Source organism: Drosophila erecta, unplaced genomic scaffold (genome assembly GCF_003286155.1).
Source record: "Drosophila erecta strain 14021-0224.00,06,07 unplaced genomic scaffold, DereRS2 tig00000021-arrow-pilon, whole genome shotgun sequence".
NCBI lineage: Eukaryota > Metazoa > Arthropoda > Insecta > Diptera > Drosophilidae > Drosophila > Drosophila erecta.
Window position 1 is genome coordinate 2,584,572 of NW_020825198.1, and position 13,800 is coordinate 2,598,371.

The following is a 13,800-nucleotide window of genomic DNA, read 5'->3' on the forward strand; positions in this document are numbered from 1 at the left end:
ATTTCTATATCAAGATACAGAGATTGCTCTAGAAGACCGCAGAACATTTCTAAGTTGGTGTGTCTGGTTATCAATCGATCTGCTGTAGGATATGTCAATGCTGTGACATCCAGCGTTATGATAAGAGGCAGGTGATCAGAGCTGAGATCAGGAGCCGATGTTATGGAAGCATGAATATCGAGAACGCCTTTCGTTACTGCAAAATCAATGCAGCTTGGAGTTCCTCTCCTACCGTACGGATACCGAGTAGGACTGCCTGTAGCCAGCGTGTTGACTTCCGTACTAAGAATAAGATCCGCGAGAGCGCGACCTCTTTGATTGCATCTTCCTGAGCCCCAGAGCCAGTGAGATGCATTCCAGTCTCCTGCAATTATAAATTTTCGATGATTTAGCGGTAGTATGTCAGCAAATTCATTTGTTGTCCATGTGAAACGAGGAGGACAGTAAATCGCACCAAAGTCGATCACACCAAGCGCTGTGTTTATTCCTGCAGACGCTATTTGTACTTTTTCGCTGGTAACAGGGCTCAGAGGATAATGCACCAAGCTAGATTTTATAAAGATCGCAGCTCCTCCTCTAGCATTGCCAACACTTGGATCATTAGCTGGATATGCATCAAAACCATATATTTTTGGCACAAAGTTTCCTCGGCAGTGAGTCTCACTAATTAGTATGACATCGATCTTATTTTGTCGCGCAAAGCACTCAAGCTCTGGCAGCTTCGTGGAAACGCCATCGGCGTTCCACATTAGAATGCGCAGCGGCATCATATTGTTGATCGTTGCGCTTGGAGGGCAGCAAGCAAATTAAGAATTTGCCCCTGCTGCTGTGTCTGCTGTTGCTGCTGTTTGAGCATCATCATCATCATCTCCGTCTGTTTATCCTGTAACGAGCGGAGTGAATCGATATTTCCATTGAGGGTTCGCATCATGTTTTCAATGTTATTTTCAAGAGATGAGTGATATGCCGTATTTCGGGATCTCGATGCTGAACGGTTGCGGTTGTTGTCTCGTTGAGCTGCAACTCGAGATCTCGATGTCGAGCGGTTGCGGCTGTTGGTTCGTTGGTTTATGTTTGGGTTGTTCTGCTGTTCATGTTGAGAGACATGCACGCCTCCCCTAGCTGCATCTGCATAGGAGACACCTTGACGAGTGGCTACTCTTGGTCTGCTCCTAGTTTGATCATTTGTCTCGGTTTGGCTATTCACAGTAGGCCGAGCTCCAACTCCACGCTTGGGCCGAGATCGTTGCAGGAACGCCTGGTATTTGGGGCACCCTGAATAGCTTGCAGGGTGCTGTTGTCCGCAATTGTAGCACGTGCACGGTTCACTGCGCGGCCTAGTACAGTTGCTGGCAGCGTGCTCGCCAGCACATTTGACGCAAATATGCGCTTTACGACAGTATTTAGCCGTATGGCCAAACTGTTGGCATCGATGGCATTGCACAACAGCATTGCGCTTTCGGAGGGGCTCAACGATAACCCGCATATGGCAAAGTGCCTTGACTAGCAGGATCTCCTTATTATTGGCCGCGGCGGCAATATTCACGAAGAACATATTTACCGGCTTGGCTACAGGGGTGCCTGGCTCACTGCGCCTCTGGGGCAGATGGACGTCAAGCACCTTGTGTCCGAATTTTTCCAGATCCTCCTTAATCTGGCTATGAAGCGTGCTGTGGTGTAAGCCTTTAATGCAGACTTTAAACGGCCTATCTTCCTTCAGTTGGTAGCAATGGAATTCATATTTTTCCTGCTCAAGCCAACTGACAATGCTACGAAAAGTGGTAGCGTCATTTGCATAGAGTCTCATCATACCGCCAAGTGAAGCCCTAGCTTCAACTTTATTTATGTCAATTATTTTCCTGAGTTCTTGCATGAGCAGAGAGACGTTTTCAATACCTTCCATCACTATGGGCGGTGGTTTGGGCTGCGTCTTGTTGGGAGAACCTGAGGTGCCAGGAGAGTTAGCGGCCCGCTTCGCCGCAGCAATGGCAGCTTGATGACTTGTACTAGGCCTCTCACATAGCACGTCGTTGGCGTTCTCAACTTCCATGTCATCTGGGTGAAGCGCTAGCAATTCGAAACGGTTTGAGCTGCCACTATAGTTCGATTGAGGTATGGGAACGTTATCACCGTTCTTGCCGAGGTTAGCTTTTTTCCCATCAGTCTTTGGGGAGGCGCATGACTTGCGCTTTATTGTTTGAAAGCGCTGCGAGGCTTCACCTGAAGCAGGGCTTTGGTAGCGCGAGGCGGTTCCTGATGTGGACCCATTGACGCTCGAAAAAGCAGATGCCAATGAAGCTGCTGTGGCGGCAAAATCGGATACTTGTAGAGTATCATTATCTGAGGGCGCGTTGACGGCATTTCTAAGTTCCTCTCCTAGAACTGCCTTGTTCTTATTAGTAGCACTAGTAGTCGTTGACTGCGGCTTGTCAAATTGTCCGGGTTTCATCGCACGCCTAAGAGTATGCAATAATATCAATTGATCTTGGGGCAGAATAGAAACTAAAAGCTTCTATCTGATACATAGGCCAGAACTTATCTGCTGCTGGAACCAAATGGTAAGCTCCTCACAGATGTTTGTTAAGCTTTCCAACGGATGTTGTGTTAAGCTTGCCGGCACGTGGCCGTTGGACAGCGGAGCACAATTTAATTAAATTTGATAGTTTTAAGATCACTGCACTGGCACGTTACTATCACTGATAGTGACTCAAGATGTCACTAAGCACTAATTGTGCCACTAATTGTGGACTTGTCTCTGGTGATTAGTGGCGAAAATATTAATAACCGCGAGCGATGATCAGGTGCGTGCTGCTCTTCGAAAGCTGCGAGGAAACTCTGGAATTTCTGATCACCTGTTTTTTCTTCTATTGTTCTATGCAGCTAAAAGTATGCAACATTTTGCTTCTTAGTATAAACTGATGCCAGCCCAAAAGTATGCAATGAAACCATAGACTTTGTAAAATAGTTTTCATCCACCTGTTGGCGATTTCTGTTCGCCTGGTACCTCGAAACCTAAAATCTCCCGTTTTGCCAACCAATTTGATCACAAACTAGCACTTTGTGGCCAATTTCGAGATTTGGACACCAGGCGAACATAATCCTTAGTAGGCTGCTGCTGGGAGCGACATAATCGTTGGCCACTTTCTGCAGTTTCTGTTCGCCTGGTATTTCGGTCATTCTGAGCGTGCAGTTGTCCATTTTCCATACAGCCTATAAGTATGCAATTATTATTTTCTTGGTATAACAGATCACAGCCCAAAAGTATGCAATGAAGTAGTGAACATTTTTAAAAGTTTTCCTATCCACCTTCTGGCGATTTCTGTTCGCCTAGTACTTCGAAACCTAAAATCTCCCGTTTTGCCAACCAATTTGACCACAAACTAGCACTTTGTGGCCAATTTCGAGATTTGGACACCAGGCGAACATAATCCTTAGTAGGCTGCTGCTGGGAGCAACATAATCGTTGGCCGCTTTCTAGAATTTCTGTTCGCCTGGTCATTCAATCACATGCAATGAAGTATGCAAGTGTGCAATGCAATCCTAAACCTTTTTAAAAGTTTTATCAGCCATCTGCTGCGATTTCTAAGCGCCTGATACCTCAAAACGGAAAATCCCCCAATTTGCCAGGTTGCCAAGTTCCTCCTAGTAGCCCAGAAACATATGACGAAAACAACTAAATTTGCGATATTGCTAGTTTATTTTACATAATTTAGTTAAACTATTCCCTAAGCTTATACTGTAAGATTTTGGACAATCCGGGTCATGTGAGTCTTAGATGCGAGCCTAGAGAATTAACTATGGTTAAATTTAGAATCCAACGCTACTTCCTCGCTTCGCTACCTATGGGGATGCCATGTGGATCTCCCGGATAAGTCGGGAGACCAGTTCGCAGCAGGCCTTTTGCCTGTTCTTGGCCACAGCCATAACCTAGATGGTGATAAGCATTAAAGTTAGTGGCTTGATTTAATTCACTAGCAAGACGCTAGGAACCTACCTCCTCATGGTTGGCCTCTTCGTCCTTCTTATCGCTGTACTCGGTGGCGCACTTATTCGTGATGAGGCTGAAGGCGAACACCTTCATGTCGCAGTGCCGGGCAGTGATGACCTCATGAACGGTGGACATGCCCACCGCATCCACGCCCATCATGCGCAGAGCCTTCAGCTCGGCGATGGTCTCGTAGTTGGGACCGCCCAGGCAGGAGTAGACGCCGACGTGGATGTTGGACTCGATGCCCATCGCCTTGCCGATCTCGATGGCCTTGTTGATTAGGTCCTTGTTGTAGGAGTTCACCAGGGCGGGAAAGCGGGGTCCGAAGCGTGGGTCATTGGGTCCCTGGAGCGGAGAGTTGCCAGCGAAGCCCAGCATGTTGACATGGTCATGCATCAGCATGATGTCGCCCACCGCGAACCGTGGATTGATGCCACCGGCCGCATTGGTGGCGAACAGGTACTCCACGCCGCACAGCTTCATCACGCGCACTGGCATCGAGCACTTGGCCAGCGGATAGCCCTCGTAGAAGTGGAACCGGCCCTGCATCGCCATCACAGTGGCGCCCTCGAGGGTGCCGACCACCAGTCGTCCGGCATGGCCCTCAACTGTGGATACCGGAAAGTTGGGGATCTTCTCGTACTCAAAGATCTTCGGGTCCTGGATCATGTCGGCCAATGAGCCGAGTCCAGAGCCGCAAATGATGCCGATTCTGGGGCGCATTCCGGAGCCCTTGGTAATGAAGTCGGCGATCTCCTCGATTACCTCATAGGGATACCTGTCGAAACCCAGAAAGGGGAATTAGTTTTACATCTAGTTGGTTTTAGTACTGCTGTATGATCTTTCAACTAATAAAAGTGGACAAAAGTTACGAGTGAACGCAATAAGTATGGCTGGGTACATGTAAATAGGCAAGAGATTCTTTTCATCTACTCGCCACGGTAGTAAACAGTGAAATGAAGAAATGGAATTCCCAGAGGGAACAAATAAAGATACATTTACCAATTGATGAAGTTCCACACAGGAATACAATTAGATTCAGGTACCAATCACAGTTTTATCAAAACAAATAATTCATTTATGTACGATCAGTTCGATGATATGATAAGAAAAAACACAAATTCTTGGAACAGTGAGAACTCAGAGAGAGATCATGGACACATGAATTCATTATCGAATTACATAATAATGTTTATATGGATCTTAAAAAGGACATTAACAGAAATCGAATTTGGGACGAGAATAACATTGAAGAGCTGAAAGTCTCTTCGTGGAAATTCTTATGCCAATCACAGTATTGTGGGAACAGGTATTTAATAATAAAGTAAATGACGGTTGAACACAGAGAAACAGAACTCAGAAGAATTGGTCTACAAACGTGTCTTCGTTGAGAACCCGAAGGGCTCTTAGCTCTTCGTGCGTAAGCTCGCAGTTGATTTTCCCGTTTCCGCTGCAATTGGGGAAAAGAATTGTTGCTGAGTAGGCTGGCAAAGGTAAAACAATGAACGGATATGAAGCTGAAAATAAGGTCAACAAGGCACACATAGATAAGGACCTCCCTATCATTTATGGTGTTTTTCTTGGCAATCGGCAACTTCTTGGTAACATTGCTATGACTAATTGCTTCGCTTGCTATTATCGAGTGACTCGAAAACGGCAATTAAGTGCTATTAGAGCCATAAAGAATTCAGCTGGTTCTCGGTTAAATTGCTCGAACTTGAACTGCAAGTCGAGTTATGTTAAGATGTTGTTACCAAAAGTGAACTCGCGACCCCCCACGTGTTTGTTTTCGGATCAGTTCAAATTAATTGATAAGCTGTGGATGATGATGCCGTGTATTATCAGTATTACATGGGAAAAACAAAAGCTGGCCTCAAAACAGTAAACATAAAGTGCGTCATTAAGATGGGAACATATAATCACGCATAACTTACACTAATTGGGAACTGAAGCCACAATTCCTTAATAAATTGGTCTTTCAATAGCCAGACATTTATGGAAATTCGATCTGAACACGCGACGCGGCGTTTTCGCCTCTTCATCAATATTCAGCATTGTGATTCCAACGGAATGGAAACAAGTTTCGAGATTAATCAATGCGACAACATGTTTTAGTTGCGTTCTTTATCGAACCATTGGCCAATTGCCCGTATCTGAGAACAGATTAGGAAGTGAAGGCCTATGTCAAGATCAGGGAACACACCCGTTTTGCGCAGCCAATCAGCGGCAGCCGATTTGCCAGTTCATTTGGCCATTAAACACTTACATAAGCATGTGGCAATCTTGGCTTTTTATCAGCAAAATTTTTGGTACACAGCGAAAACGTAAATAATTAAAACAAGCGTCCAGGTGCTAAAATCGTGCTCCAAAAAATATTAACTGTATAATTAATAAGGGAAAAAAGTTAATTAAAAGATATTTCCTGAGCCTAGGCAAAACCACTCCATATAATCATATGCAGATTAGACATTCTTCGAATGGGACTTTAATGAGTAGCCAGCGTCGAGTGACGGAAATTGATAAGCCTGGAATACTGGAATGTCTTAATTCAAATTCAAGAGATTTAAGTCGAGCTCAATTCTTGATAGCGGCGGAAAGATCAAGAACAGGGTCCAGCTCTGTCACTTGAATTTTTTCCGTTTGATTTAGGTGGCCCGAAGCAAACAAAGTTTGGACTTACAGCTGACTATCTGGAGTTGGTATGATATCTGAGCGATCTTCACTGTGGATGGCGGTTTTAGTGCCAGCCTTGCCCTTGGGATTCGAGCAGCAATTGGTGTTACACATTTCGGGCCGAGGGATATAGTTTTGCGATATCGAACGATTCAATCAGACTGACAGCTAAGGCTTGGTGGGCTCCAAAAGCAACTTACAGCAGGCTCTGTGGCGTGGGTATGATCTTCTCGCCAGCCAGACTGCCGGACTTGGCGCCCTTCTTGTCCGTGCAGGCGTTGCCTCGGTGGGAGCCACCTGGTCCGGAGCAGCAGTCGCGGGAGCACATTTTGTGGGTTGGTGGGAAGTCTTAGCCCGAACTACGCACTAGGCAGCGAATTTTGGAGGGGTCTGTGTCTGAACTTGGTTTCCTGTAGGCCCGAGCGAGTTTCCTAGATGACTGATACAGGCATCGAATGAAGCTACTGGCCGGGCCTACTGGATAGCCAAGGCCGTATCGATTCGGCCCCTTGAAAGCGGGTCACGAAAGCTTTGGGCTAAAAGGAAAGAGGGCAGGCGTGCAGAAGGACAGGTGGCAGAGTGGGGTTAAGGCGCGGCCGTGAAGCATTGAAGCCAAGCACTATTGGAAGTTTCAATTAAAGTTTCAATTGTAGTTAACGAGCAGCTGGCGTGAGGGCCTCCGATATAATACCCCCTTTTTAGGTCCGTTTGAACCAGCTAGCCCCACTTACGTGGGATTCTCCTGCGCTGTGTAGTCCGCCAACTTGTGTCCATTGCTGTGTCCATTGGATCCATTTGTGCCGTTGGTGTTGCCATTGCTGTGTCCATTGCCATTGGCCACCTTGTAACCCGTCATTGTGCAGCTGGAGTTGGAGTTGGGGTGGGAGATGCTGCTGCTCAAGCGAAATACACTGCAATTATATAATCGACTCGGACGCGCTTCTTCTGGTTATGCAAATGCGACTTTCGCGCTTTAAGTTATGATAAAATCGCCTGTGCACGTTTTCTATTTCGCGAATCAAAACTAATTCAGAAATGTGGAACTGGAATTCCTTTTGTAGTCTCGTTACGTTTCACAAATTATATATTATGGCCGCGTCCAGAACTCGATGATATGGTATACGAGTGCGACTATGTGGTACTATGTGCACTTTCGTTGCCTATGTTGCCTGCTCGAGCGCTGATTGCAAAGTGAACGCTGCCGACTGCTGGACGAGGGATTATAAACTGGTGCTCCGACGAAGTTGCCGTCGCACTGCTTCAGGAAAAGATTCTGATTCCGATTCGGACTCGGACTCGTACTCGGATTCTGAATCGGAATCTCGGGGATGCAGAGCGACGAACTGCCGAGCCTCTGTTGGCGCTGGTTGTTCAGCATTCAATTTAAAATCGTTTAGCGCGTATTCTGCCGGAATCGTTGCTCCTAACTAATTGAATTGAGCGAATTTAAATATTTGAAAGAAAATGTGTGGCGGAGCAGGAAAACAACTCTTTCAGCTACACATTCGATACGAAAGGTAAGAAAAGACCATAAACGATTCCGCAAACTGTTCTAGATAAGGTTTTTATGAACTTCTGATATGGGCGTGTGACTCTTTGAGAAAGTGAACTAACCGATGCGAATCCAAGGCCTCTAACGACTTCTTTGAAGTATTCGCCAAACAAATAATCAGTGAATCTATTTTTAAATAATTTTCAAAAACATGCCACTTGCCGAGATTTTTTCTATAATTCGTACAGTAACCTATGACAGGGCTTATCAGTCGGCTAGTCGGAAAGTTTTACCAGGTCATCAGACACCTTGGGATCAACACGATTTGGTCTGTTGTAATAGGGATGGCTTTTGAATCACCCAGCAACCTACTCATCACCGCGATAAGAGAGATTGTACAAGCAGATCTTAGTCACACCCGTAACTACTTACCCAATAATGAGCTCTTTAGCAAAACAATAAGCCTGTAGCAATACGCTGTGAAGAGTGAGAAAATATAATCAACACTGATAAGGATGCAACATAAAAGAGCTTATCACTTCATGGGGGGCACATATTTGTCGTGTGCTTAGCCGCAATTGCATAGTATTATTCCGGTAAACAACTTGAATAGCATTACGCAAAACTGCAATCTGTATCAGATGCAAATACTGGGCATACTATTCAAATTCCCAGACAGTTAAAAAAATACAGCTAAGTTAATCAAGGAAAATGCTATCACAATGTCTATAGGCGACTTGCTGTTTTCAGCTAATAATCAATTTGAATCTGAGTCTGAAAATAGTACAGAAATATATGTTGCTAAGGTCCCTGCTGGTAAAAGTATCATTCAATTTCACTAATCAAACATTGGCAGCAATAAAATCAAAACACGATTGCGTGTGAACTATATTTCACTGGAATCGAAGCCGAGGTTTGAATACTCTGAATAATCATTTTAAAGGCACCTGAACAGGTCAGATAAAAATTTAAAGACGAAAATCGAAACATTGGCTAGAGAAGACCACTAAAACTAACCTCTGCGCAAGATGCAGACAACCAAAGTGAGTGGAAAATTCCCAGATGATAAGAAAAAACCCCACGAATGCTTAAAAATGTTCCATTCATGTTTCCGTGGAAGATTCGAGACTCAGGCTCCGAATTATGTATCTGTTGGTGGCCGCGTCCCAAGAAGTATGTTTGTGTCTTCCAATGTTCGATTTGCGACTGAATTTCCCATTTTCCCGGCTTGTGAAGTACAACAAACCCATAAAGATGTTGTTTTTAAAACAGGATTCCAGATAAGAGATTGTCAGGCGAGTAAACAAGAAATTCATTTCATATTTAGGTTTATTTCAGAGTATATTTATTAGCACTGATTTTAAGATTTATTATTTTCCATGATTTGTAAGATTTGGTTTGCGATTTTTTCATTTTCAATTTACTTGTTTAGCTAATTGCAGTGCTGTCATCAATAATAATTGGCTAGTCGCATTAATTGCTAAGTGTAGTGTTTCTTCTATAAACCTTCGCAATACTTTTTGCGCTGGCCAATTCTGTTTTTATAATTTGAGGGAAGGGAATCTAATCTCGAATTTATATGCGTGAAAGTAACAATAAAATGGCAACAGAGATTGACGCAAGCTGACCAATCGACGAATAGCTTATTTTGTAGAATTGGCCTGAGTTTTAAATTTCTCTTTGGACCGCCTTAATTTTATTGCAAATACCAAAAGGAACACTCAAAAAATACACAAAGTCGACAAAAACTAGATTTGAATTAATCAATAGTAAGACCAAACTGATAAGACAAAACGAAAAAGGACCAAATCAAATACGAAGTACATTCAGTTGGGAAAACGAAATAAAATAAACAGCGTTTTCGGAATATTTCAAAGGGAGAAATGGTTTGTGGAAACCTCCAGATAAATGCACACCTCTACGTGTCGAGGCCACAAAATCCAGCCAACTTTGTTTGCAAACGGAGAACTAAAATAAGTATTTCGAAAATGCTTCAAAACCTACAAGCGAACTGAGTAATGTTGGATATCTAATGGGTAATATAATTTTCTTGATTTAAGGCATTTGCGGGATTTAAATGTTTCGACGTATTCGTGACAGAGGATATCGGGCTCTACGAGTTCGGAAGTTGACAGTGTCCACTAGAGACCCGAATAGATGGTTTTCGTATCCTCTGTTCGGTTATTCTGGTTCTGGGACGGTTTTTCGCAATGAAAAAGGCACGAATGTGTTCCGTAGGCTCAAACATTTCGTTTTTTTTATGTTATGCGACTGGCCCCTACTCTTTGAGAATTTCGGGGCAACAGCTAAATTACTTGTATGATTAATTTTACGAATTTTAAACTGGTTTTTGATTGTTCGTTTTTTTTTTTTCATTTTGTTTTTTTTTTGTTTTTTGGTGGTGTTTAATACGGTGTAAAAAACGCTTACAAACAATTACCCAAAAATAAACTTTAACCGAGGTACATTTTCAAAAAAATAACAATTATCTTGGAACACGGCACGCTTGCGATGAGAATCCGGTTTTTCGAGGAGCCGGATGCCCAAAAATAAAGCGGAAGTTTGCGTTCAACATCGCAGGCGTGCCGCCTCTGAATTTACTGATTACTTATTCGTTTTAAAAGGTGTTTTTATCATTTTTTCGTAAGTAATAACGGTTGATTTTCTTTTGTTTTCATTGGTGGCACTGTTTAGAGGCGAGCTTTTCAAAAGCTATATTAAGGACTTGCGACGAGACGAGTGAGACACATGCGGTGATTATGCGCTGCCGGCCGCCGGGTCCACGGGATCCTCCATTCGGTTGGGATGGAGTCTCCTTGTGGCCGCGGCCGGGGTCTTAAAGTCAAATAGAGACAGAGTGATAGAGAGAAGAGAGTATTCGTATATACGTATGTTGATAAGTATTATATGCTAATTGGTAATCAACCAAGGACTAGTTGCTAAATTTGGTTTTTCCTCGATAAATCAAAGTCGGTTGAATTGTTGTGGCCCTCGACCGCGATGGGCAGTGTGACATTCATGGAGAGTGAAAGGTTTTAACCAGATAGCATCTGATAAGTATCTGATAAGTGCAGGAGCCTTGGTTTGTTATACATACACCGGCATATGTATGCGGTTTTATTGCAACATTTCGAAATTATAAGGTAAATAAAACTACGTACACAACACAAGTACACGAAGTAAATACAAACAACTAAGAATATGAAATACAAATACTAAAGGTTCCATAAATATTTATACAAAATGTAAGTTGAAACTAAAGCTACAATCACGCCCATTCACACAGACATACTTGCTAACGAATAGAAATCGCTCTTGAAGCTGGCTTCCTTTTTTTTTTTGTTTTTTTGGCTGCTAAACAATTTGGGTGGACATTTTGCATTGATTTGGCTGCTGAGGCTACATCTCAGTTAGTAACTTTCTTGGCAGCCCGCTTGGTAACAGAAAACACACTTCCACTAGCTTCTCTACTTAAGTACTTAAATGACTTTCAGGCATAGCATACAGTACAATACTTTAGCATTAATTTTTAGGGGATAGTACAGTACGTTCCATAGATGTCTTGACAAATTACCGTTGCACACACATATATGTATATCTAGAATTGAATATTATTGAATATGCGCTAGTCATTAAATTACACAGATTAATAATTAGAAAAACGAGACACGCCCTTGGGTGCTGCCTTGCATTAACTTAAACGTTATTACAATATTATCCTTATATTCCTTTACTTTTACTTTATTTGAAGCAGCTGTTACACCGTTCAAGTCTGTTCAGCGAATTCCTTAAGTATTCTATGCTTTTGTTTGCAACTCCAATTCAAATGGTTCATTTTGGTTTTGGTTGGCTTTAAAAATGAATTCCTTTGTTTGTTTTTAAATTAATCATAAAATCAGTCAGTCCAACGCCTTCTTGTTAGTTACTTAGCTTCTTCTTTTGGTTGTGAGTTCGATTTTTAGTCGGGGAAGTCTGCGTGCCATCGGTTGGATATTGGGCCCGGTTTGTGTGTGGGATTCGGATTCGGGGTCATTTCTAACCGAGATCTACTGCTACACTACCACTCCTGACCCTGACCTGCTACTAGCTGCTTTCCTCGCTTTCTTTTAGAATAATTACGTCTAGTTGCCATTAGGTTCGATAGGTTAAAATGTAGTACGTATGTATAATAGATGTATGTTGTACAAATAAATTATATTATCATTACATGCATATAAATATATAACCGAATAGATATATGTTTATATATACGCGCGTGTTTTTCCTTGTGTGTGTTGTGTATGCATGTATATAGACTACAATATATACTGCGTATGCTTTTGGTTTTTGGCTACTTTGATGCTTATCAACTAGAATTCAACTACTTCTTTTTGGCCGCCTTCTTCTCGGCCTTGCGTATGGCCTTCTCGCGCTCCCTTCTCTCCCTCTCCATGTCCTTGCGCTCCTTCTCGATGTTGGCCTTCAGGTCCTTTAGACGCTTCTTCAGCCGATGCTTGTCGTCGCCACAGACACCCAAGGTTTTGAAGTCCTTAGAGTCCAGGGTAAGTAGAGCGCCGCCCTCCACGTTGTTCTCCTTGAAGACAGGGATGTAGCGCTCCAGCTCGATGCCCATCAGCCAGTGACCCACCTGGTGTAGTGGTGAGGAGTCATTAAAGAGGATATAGCATAGCTGTGCAGTATCCTGGCACGTACCTGATCCTTGGTCCATTCGTGAACGGGGCCACCCTTGTAGGTATAGCCAGCTGCCATCGCCTTGCGATCGGAGAAACTAGAACTGGAGCCGGACAGGTCCAGGGTGCGGCTGGGGGAGTATCCGGGCGAGGAGCAGCCCGAGGACATGCTGGTGGGCGACGGTGGACCGGTGGTGTGGGCGGACGGCTGCTGCTGGATTTGCTGGTGGTGCTGCTGCTGCCAGGGCACTGTGCCGGGCGGGGAGAGTGATTGTGGAACGACTTGTTTAACTTTGGAACGATTGCGGTTTGTGGGTTAGTCGAGGGAGAAAGAAGCGGAGAGATAGAGAAGTCAGAGTTAGTAAGATCGCACAGGATGCCTTGGCATTGCGACGCAGAGCACATGGTATCGGTTGAATGGGTTAGTTTAGACATTCATAGATATTTATAGAGATATACATATGGGGAAATGCGAGTAATGTAAACGGATAACAGCTGCAATGAACTCTCAAAACCTTCGCATATTAAAAATGGTTATAACGAAATAACGGTGTTGGATTAGTTAAGTCTTTGGAACAGTAAACATATGTACAGATCTGTATGAAATGCGATGATGATCATGATACGTCTTTTGTTCTTTTGGGGGTGGGATCGATCTACGGGTTAGTCTACGGTCTGGCTAGAGAGAATCGGAGGATTGTGCTGGTCTAGTTGGTTGGTTGGTTGGTTGGTTGGTCATAGTTCACCTTTGGGCTGTGCTTCATTCACCGCCTGGCGGATCTCGTTGATCAGCGTCTTGCAGTTGATGGCCGCGGCGCTCTGGCTCTTGTTAATCTCCGTGTAATCGTCGCTGGAATGTCGCGAGGATCCATCGCCGAGTCGCCTGCAAAGGTCGAGCAACCGAATAACAGAGGGCATAATTTATTATTAATTCCAATTTCTAGTGTTCCCCTCAGCTTTTAACTGTTTTTGAACAT

The 13,800-nt window shown here is 43.7% G+C and overlaps 2 protein-coding genes across 11 annotated transcripts in view; both read right to left on the bottom strand.

The window, feature by feature from the left end:
* Window positions 1-3,674: 3,674 nt before the first annotated feature.
* LOC6546500 (purine nucleoside phosphorylase) lies at window positions 3,675-7,937 on the bottom strand. Of its 6 annotated transcripts, XM_015158000.2 has the most exons (5): window positions 7,393-7,937; window positions 6,862-6,990; window positions 5,367-5,438; window positions 3,995-4,766; window positions 3,675-3,927 (listed from the first exon to the last, which is right to left on the bottom strand). In XM_015158000.2, exons 1-5 carry the CDS (start codon window positions 7,515-7,517, stop codon window positions 3,841-3,843), a joined length of 1,185 nt encoding a protein of 394 aa, XP_015013486.1. In that variant the 5' UTR covers window positions 7,518-7,937; the 3' UTR covers window positions 3,675-3,840. The 6 variants fall into 6 exon arrangements, with proteins under 6 accessions (XP_015013486.1, XP_015013488.1, XP_001971286.1 ...); XM_015158002.2 differs by lacking the exon at window positions 5,367-5,438 and having other exon boundaries at window positions 7,393-7,936; XM_001971250.3 differs by lacking the exon at window positions 6,862-6,990 and having other exon boundaries at window positions 7,393-7,934.
* Window positions 7,938-12,408: 4,471 nt separating this feature from the next.
* Window positions 12,409-13,800, bottom strand: part of LOC6546240 — a 49,580-nt gene continuing 48,188 nt past the window's right edge. For 3 of the 5 annotated variants that reach the window (XM_015157991.2, XM_015157995.2, XM_026977817.1), the window contains 3 exons: window positions 13,570-13,706; window positions 12,846-13,072; window positions 12,409-12,780 (listed from right to left, as the gene is read on the bottom strand). In XM_015157991.2, coding sequence (XP_015013477.2) covers window positions 12,514-12,780; window positions 12,846-13,072; window positions 13,570-13,706 — 631 coding nt within the window. In that variant the 3' untranslated portion in view covers window positions 12,409-12,513. Of the gene's footprint in view, window positions 12,781-12,845; window positions 13,115-13,569; window positions 13,707-13,800 lie in introns of all 5 variants that reach the window. The other 2 variants (XM_015157996.2, XM_026977818.1) reach the window with 2 other exon arrangements.